Consider the following 20,984-nt stretch of genomic DNA (forward strand, 5'->3'; position numbering starts at 1 on the left):
GAAATCTTTGCTGACACCCCTCTGTGTGGCAGCAAGGCAGATTAGCATTTAAATGGGGGAGCTCCAGGAGGGCAGGTTTTTGGTTGCCTAGGTGACAGACACAGTAACATGCATACTAAGACAGACATACTAGCTTTGCTAACTTCAAAATGGCGCTGGGGCACTTTTAAAATGGAAGCTAGTAATGTCAAGCAAGCCCCTGCAAGTTAGATTCATCACAATTGCTACAAGATGTGGTGGCAGGCACAAGATGAGATGGTATGGTATGAAAAGCAAATTAATGGCGGATGCGTCTGTTGATGGCTGTTTACCATTATAATTATACAGAACAGAGTTATACAGAACAGAGTTAGTGCTGAATGTAGGCACAAGCTAAGTAAGGTCCTATAGCGTAGGACCTCATATAATGAGGGGCCTCTGGATTTAAAAAAAATTCAAATTTTACATAATGTAATTCATTTAAAGATATTTCTAATTTTAAAAGACTTATTGGAAGTTAACTGGTTTTGTTAGATTATCCGTTTTTCATTGCATCCTTGCCAAGCAAAAACAAAGCTTTATGACTTCTATTTTCACTGTCCTTTTTGTTGGAGTAATGCTTTTTTGTGTTATGCTAAGGGGCCTTTTAAGCTTTACATAGCTTAGGGACTCTCAAAAGCCAACCCTGAACAGGAGTCTCAAACTGTGGCCTTCCAGCTGTTGCTGGACTACAATTCCGATCATCCCCAGTCACAATGACCAGTAGCCCCGGATGATGGGAGTTGTAAACCAAGATCTGCAAGCAGGCCACAGTTTGAGATCCCTGATATAGAAAATCATGTTTAGAGCCAGATCTTTAAAATAAAGAGTAGCGTGTGGTGGTCATCACTGTTTTGCTCTGCTTGGAAGTGACCAGAGCGATTTGGATAACTAGTGTTGGAAACTAAAGACTGGACTAGATCAGGGTTCCCAAATTGGGGTTCCTAGATGTTGGGCTACAACTCCTATCATTTCCAGCCACAAAGGCCGTTGGCTGCTGTGGCTGTGTAGGAATTGTACAGGTGATGGGAATTTTTGTCCAGCAACATCTCGGTTGGGATGGGAACCCCTGGATCAGATGAACTTGGGTCTGGTCCTGCAAGACTATTCTTATTTTCTGCGCAGAACAAAAGAGCTGCAGTCCTAAAAGGAATAATTAGTTTATTCCCCCTTTTCTCTGTACTCATTTGAGAAAAATCCATTTCCTCAGTGTTGGCTGGTGGCACTTGCTGAGATAATTGAGTCTGAGCCGGTGTGATTCAGTGAGCAGCATCCAAGTTCAAATCCCCATATCTCCCATAGGCACCCCCCCGAACAGATGACCAAATACTCAGTAGCACTTTCTCCCATCTGCGAAACTGAGCTGCTGTTCTTTAATAATCCGTGAATGCATCCTGCAATACACTGCTCTGCATGACAGCTCCCACCCCTCGAATGCGAAGACAACAGCACAAGAATATGCAAGCCACACTTGATAGATTGCAGTGGGAGATTGCTGCGTTGCAAAAGGATGGGTGTGTTTGTCCCGCCCCCCTGGAAAAACACACAGATTAGGTATGCACCAGCACAGGAGAGGGGGAATAAACAACCGCCAAGCTGCAACCAATTAAACTATTTTTAAAACAAACAAACAAAAATTTCTAGTGGAATAAAAGCAAAAGGGTCACAAAATAAGAGGGCATGCAGGGAAGATAGAGCCTTAAAACTGACGACGACTATTCTTTATAAGACACATATGAGCATTTCTGTATATGAGTGATACAGCAGAGGAGACAGAGCACAACCTCTAAAGCATTAAATGTGGCAATGGAGCCAATTTACCCAATAAGGTAGATCATGGGTGCAATATCATTCTATATCATTCCTGTGTGAGCAGGGGTGGGGGATCATGCCCATGCAGATGAAACAAAGAATCTGGGATTACACTGGACTGTCTGAAATTGCAGCTCCAGAGTTGTACGCACCCAAGACAGAGGGCATAAGCTTTTTCAGATGAAGCTCTCACAATGTCAATGCACTGGCATCGCAAGGTGAACAGTTTATAGTCACAAGGAAGCAATTGTGTGTTGTAGCTTAGTGTGTCAACTGCAAGATGCTAGGGCTTGAAAAGCAGCCAGGTAGGTTTGCCCACTGATCTGGGAGTTCTGTCTCCTAATCAGCTCTCTCTTGTCCTTCAAATCCTTCAGTAAAAATTCTCATGGTAAAGCCTTCAGTTCTCATGCCCAATTAAGATGAAGCATCGTTTTGCAAGACTGCATTTTCTTACCTTTGTTCATTATTACCCTAATCTCTCTCATTACTATTCCCCCTGTTGTTGACATTTAAGTTGTAAGCTTCTTGGAGCAAAGACCTGTTGTTCTTTGTTTTAGGCCCACTTGTAAAGTACAATGTCTAAAGAAGAAAAATAATCATCCTAGATACAAGGCGACTGGTTATGGATCTTGAGCAGTGAAGACAAGGCACTTTCATGCACAGACACACATTTCCCTCTACTCAGCTAGCAGATGTAAGGGGGAAAGTCACCTCTAAGGACAAGAGCTCTGGTGTGGAGCATGGTTTCCAAGGTTAGCTCTAGTTGAACCTATACTCTGACTTTAAGCATGATAAAGAGCAGACAAGCAGTACCTCTATACAATGGACATTGGAAGTGGAGGGCAAGCCGAGAAGTATTCATAAAGTGGTAGGGGGATCTCCAGTAGCAGAGGGTATGTACACACACAAGACTCTTTGGACTGCTACAGCTCAATCCTGCAAGATGCTAAACCCTTACAATTGTGATGGTTTCCAGAGTTGCAGTTGCTCAGTGTCTTGGTGGGGTTCCATCTCTCTTTTTCTTTCCTCCTATCCTTGATTATTTCATTGAGAGACTTAATAATTATTTCATTCATAAATGAGTCTAAGGCACCTAAACTAGCGGTAGAGACTCAAAAAATAAGAATTCTCTTATTGGAACAGCTTGCAGATTGCAAACAAATACTCTGATCTGAAGCAAAATAGAATTTGCTCAGATCAAAGGGATTTTTTTGTGTAGATGAGTGAGTTTAGGATTGGGGAACCATTTTGATATTGATATCCCCCCTTCAATAACACATGTGAATCCCCCCCACGCACACATCTGAACATTTCTCCCCTTAACATTTGCAAAAAAGGTTGTGCATGTTTTATTATCCTAGGGATACACTAGGGATAGAAGCATGCAAGTATCTAACACATACCAGACGGTCTCAAAGTGGGCGTTCACAAGATCAGCTAATGCTGATTGCTTACCTGGGAACCATTCTTTTGTCCAAGCAATCAAGGTGACTAAAGGGTGGGTTTACCTCCATTCTGTTATCCTACCCCATTTATGAACATTTTTCTCATCACCATTTTGGTGATTTCAGTTGGTATTAGGAAACATTAAAAGCACAAACTAGCACATTAAAAGCACAGTGGACATTTATTCAATAAAGAGAGTTTGATTTGACAAATGTCCCTAAAGATTTGGATGATGTTATTTTAGCAGAAATAGAACTTTTGAGCCACTGAACCAAGCCAATAACCTCCAAACAAAAACCATATTATATTATATTATATTTATTATTATTTTAAAGAGAAAAATAAAAAGTGGACCTCTGGAAAGCTGACAGACAAAATCTAGGCCCGTATCATGAACTAATCCCCAGGGGAACAGACAGAAAGAGAAAAACCAACCCCTTTATGACAACAGTAACATTTCCGGTCATAGAGAAGGATAAAAAACCCCATAAAACTTACCCCAGACCAGAGTAAGCAGATGGGCCTTAGGAATGAGGGACAGCGAATACACAGCCCCGACATGGAGCAGGGTCATTAGAATGACATTCCTCCAGACAATTTCTTGCCGGTATTGTCCAACTCTCCCTTCGTTTCTCTCCGCCACTGGTCCCAATGAGCCGTCTTCTCTTCCATCACAGGAGGTCATTTTTCTCTCCTCATCCATCACCCCGTTGACTCCTTGGTCTGACATGGCTGAAAAGAAACCAGCACGCTGCAGACCCCTGAAGACTGCGAAAGCTGGGGGAAGGAATTCTCTCCTTTATTGTGGAGGATGAATAGCTAGGACTGTTTGTCTCTTTGGGCTCAGATTTCTTTGGGGTTTTTCCCCCCTCTCCCTCCCCCCTTCTTTCCCTTCTTCTGATCTTTTCCCTTGTCAGGGCCGGCCGCTTTCTGAATACAGACTCGAGTCTTGGAGTGCAGCATCTGTTGCTGGCTTCTCATCCGCGATGCTGCTGCTCCTGCTGTGGCAGAGCCGAACTCCGCACAGCAACAGAGGATGAAAAAAAGGGGGGGGGGAGAGAAAGAATGAGAGAAAAGACCTGCATAGCTACAGCCAATCAGAATCACATGCGGTGCTCTTTAAGGGGGGGGAGAGACGGGGGGGGAGGTAGAGCATCTCTGTCCACTGTTGCCACATATTGGCCAGACTGAATATATATATATATATATATATATATATATATATATATATATATATATATATATATTTATTTATTTTTTTTTTTCTCCATGCAACAAAGAACGCACACTTGAGATAGGATGTTCAAAGGCAGCTGGTACTTATTTAGAGAAAATGCTTCCGGGCCTTTGTGTGGTAGCTGTGGGTCTCTTTACGTTAAGCCACTGAATGGGACCAAACATTCTCCCTTCCATGCACCACAACTACTCTACTTGCACAGCCCCCTAGATTAATCTCTTTTTAATCCTCCCATGCTTTCAAAAAGCACTTTACTGATCAGATTGGGGTCAAGTAGACCCCAATTTAGACACTGTAAAATCAACACAATGCATTTATCAAGGGTTCCCAATTTAATGTTAAAGCTATTACAAATTATTGTTTATAGTACAGGATCTAGGATTGGTATCTGTAGTGATCACAAATGCTGGTTACAACACTGTTAAAGAGGCACCGAACATATTACTCACACACTTTTCTTTTCTGCTTAAAATCTCCCAGAAGTATGACTAACACCTTGTTCTCTATGTCAGCCATACCCAATGGCTGACACAGAGAACAAGGAAGCACCAGTACCATTAGAGAGAGCAGCCCAACAAAGATTCCCAACTAACTGCAGTGGGAAAGCAGAATTTTTTGATGCCTTCCCCTCTACCAGGTAGCCCGCTGTGCCACCCAGAAATATGTCCCTGCAGGTTGTGCAGTCCACGGGGACATATTTTTGGGTGGCACAGAGGGCTTCCAAAGAGAGGGTGTCAAAAAAAATTGCCACTTGCCTGCTGTACCGGTGCAGTTCATTGGGAAGTTCTGTTCGGCTGCTCTCTAGCTGCACAGGTGCACCCTTGCTCTGCATGTCAGCCACTGAGCAGTTAACACCTTATCTTAGCATCAGGAAATTTAGAACCGACAAGAGGAAATACTTTTTCACACTGTGCATAATTGATCTATGGAATTATTTGCCATGGGATGTGGTGATGGCCACTAGTTTGGATGGCTTTAAACGGGGCTTCAGCAAATGTATGGAGAACAGGTCTATCAATGGTTACTAATATGATGGCTGTGGGCCACCTCCAGCCTCAGAGGCATGATGCCTCTCAATACCAGTTGCAGGGGAGCAACAGCCGGAGAGAAGGCATGCCCTCACCTCTTGCCTGTGGGCTCCCCAGAGGCATCTGGTGGGCCACTGTGTGAAACAGGATGCTGGGCCTCGGGCCTGATACAGCAGGAATGTTCTTATGTTCTAACATAAAGTAGCTATTGCCTTTGTTAAATGAGAGTTTGAGTCATGTTGGAATCACTTAGTGGCCTCAATATTCTGTACATTATTATTATTAAGAATGTGCATATACTGCTTTTTACCAAAAAAAAAAAAAAGTGTGGAAATGTGTTTTAATATGACCAGCCAGTAGGTGGCCCTTCCTTCTTCCTGCCTGTACTTCTTGCTGAACTTGTCTCTTCCTGTTACACAATAAAGTAGTCTTAGCCTATAATGGCTGCTTTCCTCTGAGCTCTCATGACATGGTGTCAGCAGTCTGAGTTTGAATCCACAAGCCTTTGAAATGGCTCACTTGCCTGCACCGGAAGTTTTCAGCTTTGACAACCCTGCTGCTTGGCCAGAATGGAAAGATTTGCTTGCTTCAGACTAGCTACAAAGCTCCACAAAGAAGAAGGCATGGTGTAAGTAAGTTCCCTTCTTTATGCCATGGGAAAGGAAGCATACAACATCTATAAATCCTTCAACTTTACTGAAGAGGGTAAAAAAAAAAATGACTATGAGACAGTCTTGGCTAAATTTGATGCCCATTTCATTCCAAAACAGAATGTGCTCTATGTGAGGGCTTGCTTTTATCAAAGGACACAGAAATCTGGGGAAAATATTGAATCATTTGTTAGAGGGCTGTATGAATTATCTGAGCATTGTGCTTTTTGCAGAAGGAATAGGCCAACTCAATGGAAAGAACCTTTAATTACCACACGCTTGCCTACTCAGCCTTATGAATTTGTGCAGACCTGTGTGAATTTCAAGGACGACACTACTTGGTCATCATAGACTGTTTTTCCTATATATATAGAGATACTTTCCTTGTCCACTACCACATGTTGCAGTGCCATTACACAACTAAAGAATGTCTTTGCCCGTTTTGGCATCCCAGTAGAGCTCATGACAGTCAATGCACCTCAGTTTACAGCAGTGGAATTCAAACTCTTTCGTGCATCATTTAACTTTAACCATGTTACTACGAGTCCTCACCCTCAGGCAAATGAGGAAGCAGAGAGGGCAGTACAGACTGCTAAGAAAATTTTGTGCAAGGATGATCCACATCTTGCTCTCCTGAGCTACAGATCCACACCATTGGTAGTTACTGGATATTGCCCAGCAGAACTGTTAATGGGCAGACAAATCAGAACACCATTTCCAACCCTAGAGAAAAATCAGGCTTCAAAGTGGCCGGATCTGCACAACGTTGCATCTTCAGATCGCAAAGCCAAAGACAGCTATGGCTGTTTCTACAATAGGCGGCATTCAGTACAACCACTACCAAACTTGGAGCCTGGAAACAGAGTCTATATAAAACATGGTGGAGAAAGGTCATGGCAGACTCCTGCTACAGCTGTAGAGAGGAGAGAAACACCCAGATCATATCTGGTCGAGATGGATAGTGGAACATTCAACAGAAATCACAGACATCTCCTTGTCATACCTGAGAACATACAGCCTTCAGATGAGGAACCAGCACCTGCAACCCCAAGTTTCTCTATAGAGGCTATGCCGGGGCCAGCCACCAAAAATGACAATGATACCAGTACTCAGATCACTACTCGTTCTGGTCGAATTATCAGGAAATCCCTGAGGTTTCGAGATGAGTAATAGATCTATGAATTTCCAATTGTTTAGATGTACTGTTTTAATAATAATAATTGTTGTTGGTTTAAGAAAGGTGGGGGGGAAGATGTGTGGAAATGTATTGTAATATGACCAGCCAGTAGGTGGCACATCTTTCTTCCTGCTTGTACTTCTTGTTGAACTTGTCTCTTCCTTTTATACAATAAAGTAGTTTAGCCTATAATGGCTGCCTTTCTCTGAGCTCTCATGACAAAAAAATGTTTATAAAAAAACCCCCAATTTACATAGCAATAGGAAAGAGAAAATTAGAAAAAGGAATGAGAAAATGCATTGTTTGCTTTCTCCCATACACTTCAGCTGGAGTTTGACTGAGCCCAATGTAAGTTTAATTAAATTCCCAAATTAAAACCAACAAAAACAAAATGATAGATGAGATTGGAACACAACAGAACAATCATTTTCCATCCACTATTTTTATTCCGCCCCCTCCACAATAACATTTCAGTTTTGTTTGGATGGAATACTAGTGATTTGTAAAACTGTAAAACAAACATAATATGAATTCTGCTGCCTTCTTAGATATACACTCTCCTCTCTTAAGCTCCCTACACACACAATACCTCTGGGCCTGCAAGGAAGTCCTGGCCAAACCATCTGTAGATGTAATTGTTTCTGGACTGTACTATTTTAGATTAGAGGTGGCTGTGGAAAGGACTGCAGACCTGAGTGCTCCTCCAAATTATGTCTAAAAACAGCTTCAGCCCTCTGGTTATTTCTGAACTATAACTCCCATCTTGCCCAGCCATAGTGATCTATAGTCAGGGATGACGGGAGTTATAGTACAACATCTGCAGGAGGACTGAAGTTGTGCAGCCTTGATCTAAAACTACACACCTGATTGTGGGCTGAGATACAGCCAAATAGTTTTACGGTCAGCAGATATTTCCTTAATGGGAGCTTAGCAGGGTTGACTCTAGGTTGTGGGCCCCCATGGTGTGCATAGTGTGTGTTGGGCCCCTGCTCCCAGTGGTTGAGCGGCCGTGGTCAGGAGTGCTCTTCAGCAGCCCTGCTGGCCACCACCATATTTTTAAAAACAGAAACACTGCGATGGGCCCACCCATTGGAGATGGAGAACTGGTCTTGTGGCAGCAAGCATGACTTGTCCCCTTAGCTATGCAGGTTCCGCCCTGTTTGCATATGAATGGGAGATTTGATGTGTGAGCACTCTAAGATATTCCCCTCAGAGGATGGAGCCGCTTTGGGAAGAGCATCTAGCTTCCAAGTTCCCTCCCTGGCTTCTCCAAGATAGGGCTGAGAGAGATTCCTGCCTGCAACTTTGGAGAAGCCGCTGCCAGACAATACTGAGCTAGATGGACCTGTGGTCTGACTCAGTATAAGTCAGCTTCCTGTGTCCCACTGCTGTGTCTCCATCATTCAGCAACAAGACAAGTGCATTGCATTGTTATTTTTAAAAAGACCTAGCAGTTTTTTGAGGACCAGTGTAACAGTCTGCCTCAGACAGAAGTCACTGGAGGTTTTCCAACAGAGGCCACTGGACAGTGATTTGTCTTTGATGACTGATACAGGAGCTTCTTATACTGGGCAGGGGGTTTAATCAGAAGGCCCCCAAGGTCCCTTCCAATTACTTTCAAGTACTATGGTTCTGTCCCCCAGGGAGTGGCTCTCTGCACCTCAAAGGGCTTCCAGCTGCTTGCTCCTTGCCTCTGCCTACTTCTGTCTCTTCTGCTGATGCAAGCTGCTGTTTCTTAGGGACATAGGAAGCTCTAGCTCTTGTCTGTGCAGAAAGGAAACAAGTGTGATTCCTGAACACTCGGCAAACCGACATAACTGAGGTGAGGTTGGTGACTGTTTCTCTCCAGACAAAAAGTCTGGCTTCAGCCATACATGCTTTGGTAACCTCTTGTATTGACTACTGCAATGCGTGCTTCTTGGGACTGCCTCTGAAGACTGTTCAAAAGCTCTTGCAGCACACCCTGGCTCATCTCTCAACAAGGGTGGGCTGCAGGGAGCATATTCCTCTTATTCCTTCCGAGTTGCTCCAGATTCCAGTTCACTTCTGGACTCCATTCAAAGTGCTGCTGATGACCTTGAAAAGCCTAGAAACACCTGAGAAGCAGAACTTCGCCTCTTCTCCTGTCTGCCGATGACTATGGTAACAATGCTTCAGCCAATCTGCAGCTCAGAAAGCATCTAGCACCTGCAAGGCAGTGTGGTGCAGTGGTTAGAGTGTCAGCTTAGAACTGAAAAGGCATATGTCACCATTCAGTCAGTGTGATGGAGTGGTTAGAGTATTAGACTAGGACCAGGGAGACACGAGTTCAAATCCTCATTCATTGGGCGATTCTGGGCCAGTCACTTACCTCTTAGCCTAATCTAGCTACCTCACATCCTTGTTGTGAGGATAAACATGAACATGTATACTGCTTTGAGCTCCTTGGAGGAAGAGCAGGAGATATACAGATATAGAAGATAACACAAAATAAAATAAGCAAGCAAGCTCACTGACCTTGGGCCAGACACTTTTCTCATATCAAAACCTACCTCGCATGATTGTTGTGAGGATTAAACTACAGCAGGGAGACCCATGGATTCTGCTGCGAGCTCCTTGGAGGAAAGGTGGGATATAAATGAAATAGACAGGACCAATATCCCAACTGTTAGGCCAGCTCCAGATCTCTTCCAAATTAATTTTAGAACATAATAGTTTGCGTATCCTCCATGTGAATATTTATCCAGTCTTAAAGCTCAAATTCTGTTTCTTGTGGGCTGTCTTTTAATATTATTGGCATAATTCAGGTCACACCGATGAATCATTTGAGGTTAGGACTGGTGTGCTCAAGGAGGTGATAGAAATATAGCTTGCCCTGTTTCCCCTCTCCTCCGCCTTCTACAAAAGAACATCATTTCCATGGTACTTGTTTCTCTGGCCTCATTTTTATCCTCTCTCTCATATTACAGAACTGCCATTAAAAAATGACAGTGCCTCTGTTATTCTTTACCTGACTGCAGGATTTGTTAATGGAGTTCATGAGTGTCAAGAGTTTGACCCAGATTCACAGAGGAGAGAAAATAGTTCACTGGAACTAGAGGACAGATGGGTCCATGAGTAAGACAGAGCAGGATGCATCCCATGGGCAATGTATGGGATGTACTTCCTTAAAAAACCTGTCTCTCTCCCTAGTTTCTTTTCAGAAACAGTAGTTTAGTGGACAAACTTATTCTACTTGTCCTTTGGAAGTTGGCTTAGTTTTTATTTTTTACAGTTTGATATTGTTTTCATTGAATTTTCTGTATATTTTTGAATTTTTGTTATGTATGACATATTACAAACATACATCAAGAAGTGGTTTATAAATATTCCTACTACTAATAGCAATAACAGCAGCAGTTTACACTGGTAGCAGATTAAGAGTTCAGAGGCCAAACACAGGCTAAAATATTAACTTATTCGGGATGAGCAAAACCTTCCTGTAATTTTTATGCAATTAAACAATTGTCTTCATCCAGTGTACAAAAATGGAATATCCCCTAGTGCAGAGGTGCAGAACTTCAGCCCTCCAGCTGTCGTTCGACTACAACTCCCATCATCCTTGGCTATTGACCTCTGTGGCTGGGGATGATGGGAGTTGTAGTACAACAGCTGGAGGGCTAAAGTTGTACAACCTTGCTCTAGTGTAGCAACACCCCGCAACCCCAAATGCCTTCAGATCTAGATTCAAGAAACACCGATATGGATTTCAATGGAGCTTCAGTTGCTCTTGGTTGTTTACAGCCCTTGTTATGCTTTTAATCTCTGTATGCCACTGCGTGCATCAGTTTATAGAAAAATGGGATAAAATTAAACAAAACATATTGTATCCTCCGCCTCCACCTAAACCAAGGACTATAGATGTGGGTTTGCAGTTGCAATCTTATCCTTTAAATTACAGGAAAAAAACTTATCTGGAAATGGGTGAAATTCGTGATTCCATTCCCCCTTAGAACACAGTACAAGGCAGGCTGCTTATTGCCTTATTAATGTTAGACAGGGAGTCAGTAAAGAGCAATTTTATGAAGTGTACCAAGAAAACTCACATTCTATGAATGAGCTAATTATGAAGTAAGGCTCCAGAGGCAATGGCATGAGCAGAGAGCATATAATTAAAACGAAAAGATTTTATAGGCTTGTTAAAAGTGCTGGCAGAATATTCTTGGTGGAACACACAAGGGGGAAAGAAATATCTATCAAGCGAGTGCAGAGAAGCTATTAAGGACGTGCCATATACGGGTCACACTTCTATGAGAGTGTACGAGAAGTACAGAATGCAGCACTGTTGCAGCAAACTTTGACATAGGCTGCAGTTGCAAAGTGCGCTTGTTGCCGGGTTTTTCAAACTTGGTTCCTCAGGTTCTGCTGGATTGTGACTTCTATCACTTCCAGCCACAACTGTGGCGGGGGGCAGGGGGATTGTGCCATCAAGTCAGTGTTGACCCTTGACGACCACAGTCATGTGGTTTTTGTGTTAGAATACAGGAGGGGTTTACCATTGCCTCCTCCCACCCAGTATGAGATGATACCTTTCAGCACTTTCCTATATCGCTACTGCCTGATAGAGGTATTTCCCAAGTTCTGGGAAATATACCAGCGGGGATTCAAACTAACCTCTTGCTCCCTAGGCAAGTCACTTTCCTGCTGCACCATTGGGTGGCTTCCAATTGTGGCTGAGGACGATGGAAACCAGAGTCCAACAACAGCTGGGGATCCAAGGTTGAGAACCCTAGGCTTAAGGGACACTGAAATGGAAGTTTCTATCCAAGTGTAACTAACTGAGCAGAACTATTGACTCAACAGAGATTATTTTAGCTACTCTTGCAGGAGCTCTTGTGAAGCAGTCAAGCAGCGTTCCCCAGATTATGTACTGAACAAAGGTGTGTTTGGAGAGAAACACAAAACTGAACTCCACTGCTAGAGATGCAGAGGAAGAATCCTCAATTGAATACACAAAATACTTTGGTCAACACAAAGCATTCCGTTGTTTGCCAATGGTCGGCCTTTGAGTTGACTTTTTGGGGAGCTCATAATGTGTAATGTGGAAGCTGACTTGTAGGCTCTAAACCAAGATATATGTACAAAAATATGTGAACCATCTGAGGTCTCTGTGGATCTCCAGCTGTCATAGGGGTTGGCAGTCAGGAACCCCACGGATCTCAGGCCTGAAAGAGACTTTCTAAAGCAATAGTGACCTCACTCAGAGGCAACTGTGGGGATGAGTAAAGCATTTTGTACATAAGCAATATATGTGATTAATATTAATGAGCAACATTTTATATTGGGCACGATAAGCAATCGGTATGCATGTAACTGGGGCACAGAATCAAAGTAACACCATTTTGGGATACCAAAGCAGAAATATGGTGGCTTCCCAATGCCAATCAGCAAAACTTCATGGCTGGAAAAGCCCTGAAACCTGATATTATCTGCTTCAACACAAACCATGCAAATAGAGCCAATCTCTCCTAATTCTACACACAGGAGTCCTTAGAAACTAACTATTTGTGATCTGGAAATCCCTGTTCTTGGGAAACTGAATGAGATCAGTCATGGGAAAGATCAGTAATGGAGAATGTCACAAAATATATTTCATCCCACAGGTAATCTGGGCGGGGGCGCGGAAGGAATTGAATGCACTTCTTGCTAAAATAAGAGCCTCCCCATCTGATAACTTTTTTTTCACCCAAGCTTTAACACTGGATTGTTTTTAAATTGTTTTAAGGTTCTTATTTTTGTCTTAATTTGTTTTATTGATTGAATTCAGATACCACCTAATAGCGAAATCTCTAGGCGGTTTACATAATTAAACCGTAATATAAAACATTTAAAATACATAAAAAGATAAAATTGATAAACACACATTAAAATGTAAAATGTAAAAATCTGGTATCCGTTGAAGGCCTGGGAAAACACTTAAGTCTTCAGGGTCTTTCTAAAAACAAATAGAGAAAGGGATGCTCTTATTTCAGCAGCGAACGTGTTCCAAAGCCCTAGGGAGGCTAGAGAGAAGGCCTGGTCCCGAGTTGCCAAACGAGTTGGCAGCATCCATAACCGGACGTCTTCAGATGATCTTAATAGGTGGCAGGGTTCATGATGGAGAAGACACTCTCTTAAGTATCCTGGACCTAAGTAATTAAGGACTTTATAGGTAATCTGTATTTCATTTGGAAACATATCGGCAGCCAGCGAAATTATTTTAGAACCAGTGTTATGTGGTCCCTTCGTGTTGTCCCAGAGACTAATCTGGCTGCTGCATTCTGAACCAATTGTCAATAGTGCCTATTCTATGTAACATTGTAATGTATGGAGTAAATGTGTTAAGGAGGGAGGGAGCATTTTAGATTACCTTTAGTGTTATATTTGCTCCATGGCCATTTTAGAAATATTTTCCTCAGTGATCTTTTTGACTTTGGATATAATAATGCACTCAGTTAAAAAAAAAAAGAGAACCCTTTTAAAAGAAAACAAAATCAAACTGTGTGGCCTCTGCCACCTCAATATGCCTGGGAGCTACACTTAAATGTCCAGAGGTGTTTAGTTGAAGAGTCCAGTAAAATCCTGTGGTGGCAGCTGCTTACAAGTACACGTCTTTTGCCAGTAGCAAGGGAACACAGTGGGGGAGGTCGGGGGATGGAAACTTTCTCCTTGATGAGATCTAGTAACCTGCTGCTTCCGCCTGTCCAGAATTTTTATTACTAGGGAGAACAGAGTGTGCACACAGCCCATTTCACCACAAAAGACAACACCTCCGAAGATACTTTGCCCTTTACCACCCATTTCCCCCATAATATAACACATAATCAGCTTGTGGAATCTCTGCCACAAAATGTGGTAACAGCCAACAACTTGGATGGCTGTAAGAGGGGTTTGGATAACTTCATGGAGGAGAGGTCTATCAAGGGCTACTAGTTGGAGGGATATAGGCCACCCCCAGCCTCAGAGGCAGGATGCAGGGGAGTAACAGGAGAGAGGGCATGTCCTCAGCTCTTGCCTGAGGACTCCTCAGAGTCATCTGGTGGGCCACTGTGTGAAACTAGATGGGCCTGATCCAGCAGAACTGTTCTTATGTAATATACAGGCACGGCAGAATACTAGGTTTGTTCCAAGACAGTTTTCTTTTTTGTCTCCCACAAGTGCCAGGCAATGGGCACTGAGGCCAGACCTTGTGAACTGAGCATCAACTCTGAACAGGCCTTGCAATGTATTTGAGTCCATGTATGTACCACTTTTCAGATCAGAGCTTTTTAAAGCATTTCACACACAATTTCAAACAGAGAAATAACTGGGCAGAGAAGCCAATACGTAAAGGAAACAGGATCAACATGTCTAAAGCTCAATATCATGGGAATGCATTATTAATAAGGTCCAATGAAACAAAGCTATTGAACTATTAAGCACACCACGGAATAAGAACATTTCAACCAGTGCAATTGAAGGAGACTTAGAGAAGAAGTGACTCGACACAGATATAAAATACAATTTGGAACTTTTAATGGGTCAATGCTGAGGAATGTGGAAGGAATAACTTTTGAGGTCAGTTGTACACTCAAACTCCTCGCTTCTTCCAGCATTTAAAAACCACTTTCAAAGCTGCTGGTAGCATGCATTTAAAATGGACAATATGGGGTGGCATAATTAAATATACTATCTGCAGACGAGGATCATAAAAGATGAAGAGACAAAAGGAAAGCACCAGGGCTCACTAGCCCTTCTATAATGAAGCTCATTGGCAGGGGTACGGTAGTGATCAGCTCTCTTTATCACATCATGCTGTAAACGTGGGAGTGTGACTCATTTAACGCACACCTCCAAAGCAACATGTTTCCGGGCAGAGGCCCGCTTCACACGCCCAGCTTGTTGGCCTGGGTGAGAACGACTTTCAGCACGGGCATGAAGGCTGAGGTCTCACTGAAGTTGCTCGTGCTGACTATGTGGGTGTGGATGTTCAACCCCTCTGTGTAGTTCCGGGTTTCAATGCTCCTCGCAATGTTGTGCAAACCACTGATTATCGTCGGGGAGAGCTGGAGGGAAGCGGGGGGGAGACAGTCAGGTGAGAAGACAACATCCCCTGCCCATTTAGGGGCTTCCCAACTGGAAAACCCCCCTGCATTTTTTCATACAAAGCATTCAGTTTACAGATTCAGTCACTGTGGAAACCCAGCCTCTTCAGCACAGGAAGCTGCCTTATACTGAGACAGACCATTGGCCCATCTAGCTTAGTACTGTCTACACTGACTGGTCTTGTGGCAGCAAGCATGACTTGTCCCCTTAGCTAAGCAGGGCCCACCCTGGTTGCATATGAATGGGAGACTCGATGTGTGAGCACCGTAAGATATTCCCCTCAGGGGATGGAGCCGCTCTGGGAAGAGCAGAAGGTTCCAAGTTCCCTCCCTGGCAGCATCTCCAAGACAGGGCTGAGAGAGACTCCTGCTTGCAACCTTGGAGAAGCCACTGCCAGTCTGAGTAGACAATACTGAGCTAGATGGACCAATGGTCTGACTCAGTATATGGCAGCTTCCTATGTTCCTATGACACTCCCAAGATTTCAGACAGGAGCCCCTCCCAGTCTTACCTCGAGATGCCAGGGAATCAACCTGGGACCTTCTGCATGTATGTTATGGCCCCATCTCCTAAGATGGGTTCTGAACAAGTGGTACTCTAGATGCTGCTAAACTACAACTCCTATCATCCCCAGATACAATTCCTTATACCCACAACAAGACTGGTGTGTGCGTGTGTGTGTTTAATATTTTGATTTTTTAAAAGCTTTTCCTTGTTTGCTGCAGTAGCAGCTTATCTTGCCTGGACAGGCAAAAGCAGAAGCTGCTAGAACAAACTACTGCTTTAAAAGAAATGTAAAGTATCAAAGGCCATTGTGGCTGGAGATGATGGGAACTGCAGTCCAACAGCATCTGGGGACTCAAGGTTGGGACCCCCTGGACTAGACAGGCTAGCCTTTAGCCTGATCTAGCACAGGAAGTTCTTAAAAGAGGGTCTTACAATCTAAGCAGTGACCTGGGACTTACAGAAACTAGGTCGCAGAGTACCCATTTCATCACATGTCCAATTTGTCAGATCATTTAAACATCCAATTCTCACATTGAGAGAGAGAGAGAGAGAGAGAGAGAGATCACCTCGTGATTTTCATGGCCTCATAATGGATGCCCAAATACCTCCTAGGAATGCACTTACTCTCTGAACCATGACAGGATTTTTCTCATAGCACAGAGATTATTTTCTAGCAAATGCATTTCAAAAGTGGTAGAGAAATAAAGGTAGAATAAATAAAAGTGCCCAGAGAATGAACCGAGTTCAAATGAAGCAAGCATGCTTGAGTTTAAGGATTCTCAGGAAGGGAGACGCCTGTGGGGACTGCAAGAGCTGCTCTAAGCTCTTTAGAAGTAGTGTGGGGTACAAGGATAAGGTTTAACAATGCAAAATGTGGTATTTACATGAATCCAAGACTAGAGTTTTCACAGTTTTTGGATGTTAGAATCAGGGTGGGGTTGTCTTAAATGCAGAGTCCTGTTCCTTTGGGGTAAATCCAGGTATGAGCTGTATTTCCTTAGCAAATGCATGTCCTGTATTTAATCTCTATTGTATGTATAACTTGCATAAACTATGCAAATACACAACCTGTATTTAATCTCTCTCTCTCTTTTTTTTTGAGGTTGTCTTATATTCAGAATTGTCTTCTATTCGGGTAAGTACACTAACCCCTGCTAATTGGGCAAAAAGGCACCTTTTTAAAGTGGTGGCTTTCTTATTTTTAGCAGGGGAGAACAGCTATTCCTATCCAGCACCAGTATAACACCTTTCTAATAATTGTTGCTGGTGTGAGCTCTTTTGGGACAGGGAATCATTTTATTTCTTTTTGTAACGTAAACTGCTTTGACAATTTTTGTTGTTGAAAAAAATGTGGTAGTATTAGCAGCAGCAGCAATAATAAAAATATTAATAATAAAACTTACTGTCTGATCTCTAAGTTTATCATACAGAAACTCCAGACGTTTGTTGGCATCATCTAGTTTCCGCTTGGTTTGCTGCAGGAGAGAATAGAGCATAAGACGTTATTAAAAACAATTGTCTGATTTTATGGATGTCTTATTCGTATACACCTTAAAGCGCACAATATGCCTGGTGAAGGGAATGGGATTGCACATGTTACCTCTAGCTTTGGGTGTGCCTTGCACCCATACATTGAATGAGGCCTACATGTGTGGTCCAACACATGTAGATCTGAGCCTTACTCTTCGAAATATGGAATAAAGTTCATGCAGGTTTTGGCTTGCAGATTCTGAATGTAACTACTTGTCCAATTGCCACTGACAACCTGAAATGTATGTTGGGAGAGTGGTACTGGAGAAAGTAATGTGTTTTGCTGTGCCACTATGGGCAGTGGCAGGTTCAGCAGCACCTCAAAAGGCGGAGAACTTTCTCAGTGGCTGGCTCATGTTGGCTGCCATCTTTCCCCTTCCAGAATAAGGCAAGGCAAGGATTTGGGATGTGGAATCTCAGACTGACAGGTGTCTAATTCCTACGGGTTTTTTCCTGAATGTTGAAACTGTCAGTTATTCTCCAGCTAGATATTTATCTCTTCTTACTGTACCTAAATTTCGTAGGGCTTTAACTTTGGACCGTTGTAATGCCATGAATACAGCTGTGCTGCAGGGGAGATTCCAAAATATTCCTTAGCACTGTCATGTTTGTCCGTGTGGATCGGGAAAAGTTGAGATGACAGCTCATGTCCTTTTGTATTGCCAATTTGTTAGTGACATTAGGAAGAAATATATTTCTCCTCAACTAATCCTGTTTCCAGGATTAACTGAAATGGACTATCTATAGTTAATTTTAAAGGATTGTAAAGATGAGAATTTATTCAATGTTGCTAAATTTTGTTATATTTGTGGTGTTATTCGGAATGAAGTTGTTAATTCTAAATGACTTTATTCTTGTAATTCTGGCCATTGGCTGTACTAGTAAAAGACAGAATAAGGTAGAAAATGACCAAATGACAGAAGGAGGCACTGAGCACGGAGCTGAAGTAGAAGACCCCCAAGCTACTTTCTAGAGGTGTGAAGGCCTGGGGGAAAAGACTGAGGGGAAACAGAGACACAGCCAATTTTTAGGGGGGGGGGGCTACCTCCACCCCCTTCAACTCTAACATTCTATGATTCTAAGTAATGACTCCTCTATCAGGAGCTCTCTGTGGGTGGGGGTAGATTCCCCAGCCCTGCTACACAAGGTGCCAGGGATCGAACCCGAGACCGTCGGCATTCAAAGCATGGGCTCTGTCCCCTCTGAAGGCAAATGGGCAATACAACGCCACTAGCAGCTTCCTGCTTAGCCTGGGCTGTGAGATGTACATCTTCCGTGTCCTTTATGTTTGCTAGGTTCTTTTGAAGCATTTGGATTGGATTGAAGCACTTATCTTACTTTGCGCCACCTGCGAGAATCACAAGGGAGCCCACACTAAGGTTATGTTCACATTAAACTGACACACATTAAAACTACACAGTAACTGTAGTTCTCCTGACAACCTGAATCACTGAAGCACAAGCAGACAGTACTGATAAGAAAATCTCTGGTGACTTGCCAGATGGTGATGGATGCCACCAGCTTCAGTATGTGATCACTGAAGAGCAGATGATTATTTTACCCAGATGTGTCTAGAAGACGACTTGACCTGTAAGGCTCTGTCTTAAGTAGCCCGAGTCAAGAACTGACAATTATGAGCCATTATTTCCTTTTCAGCCAAGTCAGCAGTCTGATGGGAGTGCGAACAATGCTGCACTTTGGATGACTTGACACTGGCACATGGGAAACAACACAAATTTCAACTGTAACCAGTGGAAGGACCTTGACTAATTCATTGCTGGCTGGAGATAAAGTGCCATAGATGGAGTGCAGGGTCTAATAACTGATCTTCTTGACACTTTGTTCGTATCGATCTGGATTTATTTGGGTTTCCACACAAAGAACACTAGAAAATGTGTTTGAAAACCACTCAGAGTTCTAATTACCTGATGCAAAACTTATTTTATTAATTGATATGAAGATGGCTGGGTGGCTAATTCAGCCAATGAAAGGCCTGGAAAGTTGGGGTAACTGAGTTAGGGCATAAAAGCCTAGAAGCCTGAGGGCTTTCCCCCGCTTTTTCTGCAAGACATACTAGGGCTTTTACTAACCAGTTTGGGGGAGAAGGAAAGTTCTTTGAAGGTCCCCCCCCCTTGCTTTCTCTATTTTCCCCTTTAATCAAATTCCCTTAGTTTCTTCAGAGTAAATGTTCATTTTCTTCAATAGTTTAGATTTAACAGACTCTCAATATGTTTGGGAGGACTTGCTTCTTGGCTTGGGGTTCCTCAGCCTGATCCTTTGTCTTGTATAAGCCCTAAGGCTATCTCCCTCAATGGATACTTCTAGAGATTCTTCAGCTCAAGGACTGGTAGATATTAATGCTTCTTTCCTCCCCCACCCCCTGCCAAATATGAATAGTTCTTTTTGTAGTCACAATGCTATCTATTGCTGGAAACAAGCAGAGCTTTCAAGTGATCTACGCAGCAGGAGGGAAAGGAGAATGATTAACTGCATAGTTGCATGAAGCGTATCTTTTTGTATTGAAAATGTTTCTATGTTTCTTTGTACATGCATCTTAGTTCCGTTGCTTATTTCCCCCTTATTTTCTATGTAACACACTTAATGCCAGAATAAACCACTTTAATTCGTTTCAGTAAAACGTGTGTGTCAGTGCTCTGTGAGTTGATGTGCGTGTGTGTTTCTCCGATTTCACAGTCTCTCGTCAATTTAGCCCACCAGGGCAATAAAAGACCCAATTTTCAATCACCCTACATAAAAAGTGCTGTCTTCAAATGCGGAAAGCTGACAACCACCACGGAAGGACATACCGGATCGGTAGCTGAAGAGAGACATCTCTGGATCAGAGCTTCAAAGGTGGTCTTTAGGATAAGGTGCTCCTCAGGGATGGGCTTCTTCGTTATCTTCTCTGTGGGCAAGGACTGCATGTGCTAGTTGAGAAGAAAGAGTCACTTGGAACATCACTTTATTTGTTCTCAGTTTGTATTTACTAATTTCAAACTGTTTAATTGGTTTTTATTTTATCAGGCTGTTTTTACTGTCCTTCGTGAAATTTTAAGTTTTTACCCTGTTTTATGTTGTGTTTTAAATTTTGTACACTGCCTAGAGATGTGCATACCAGGTGGTATAAAAAACCATGATAAATACATAAATAAAACAATAAAAGGATCCTCAATCCGTTTTTGCTCCAGGATTTTATTCCTAGCCACTCTGGGCAAGTATCCATGACATGGTAGGCCAAGACATTTCAGTATCTGAGGCACAAAATCCAAATGGTTCCCTGCCCCTTATCTCAGCCCCAGGTGGTAAACATTTCTTGCCCTCCAAAGGTCTCAGCCCCAGGTGGTAAACATTTCCTGCCCTCCAAATCTGCCACCTAATGAAGGGCCAGCCATGTCAGCAGTGGATACAGGTGGACATGAAGATGTGCTGCTTTCCCTCTTGTATTGGGAGGATTGTATACTAAAGCTGAGCCTGTACTGCTGCTGCCTGGATATATC

At 42.9% G+C, this 20,984-nt stretch overlaps 2 protein-coding genes across 15 annotated transcripts in view; both read right to left on the reverse strand.

The window, feature by feature from the left end:
* Positions 1–4,317, reverse strand: part of SCD5 (stearoyl-CoA desaturase 5) — a 68,290-nt gene extending 63,973 nt beyond the window's left edge. The window contains exon 1 of the mRNA XM_053252150.1: positions 3,775–4,317. Within this exon, the coding sequence (XP_053108125.1) occupies positions 3,775–4,006 (232 nt within the window). The 5' untranslated portion in view covers positions 4,007–4,317. The remainder of the gene's footprint in view (positions 1–3,774) is intronic.
* Positions 4,318–14,858: 10,541 nt separating this feature from the next.
* SEC31A (SEC31 homolog A, COPII coat complex component) overlaps positions 14,859–20,984 on the reverse strand; it is a 97,736-nt gene continuing 91,610 nt past the window's right edge. For all 14 annotated transcript variants that reach the window (XM_053252138.1, XM_053252137.1, XM_053252143.1 and 11 more), the window contains 3 exons: positions 20,295–20,414; positions 17,361–17,432; positions 14,859–15,410 (listed from right to left, as the gene is read on the reverse strand). In XM_053252138.1, the coding sequence (XP_053108113.1) occupies positions 15,231–15,410; positions 17,361–17,432; positions 20,295–20,414 (372 nt within the window). In that variant the 3' untranslated portion in view covers positions 14,859–15,230. The remainder of the gene's footprint in view (positions 15,411–17,360; positions 17,433–20,294; positions 20,415–20,984) is intronic.

The sequence above is a fragment of the Hemicordylus capensis genome, chromosome 5, assembly GCF_027244095.1.
Source record: "Hemicordylus capensis ecotype Gifberg chromosome 5, rHemCap1.1.pri, whole genome shotgun sequence".
Lineage (NCBI taxonomy): Eukaryota > Metazoa > Chordata > Lepidosauria > Squamata > Cordylidae > Hemicordylus > Hemicordylus capensis.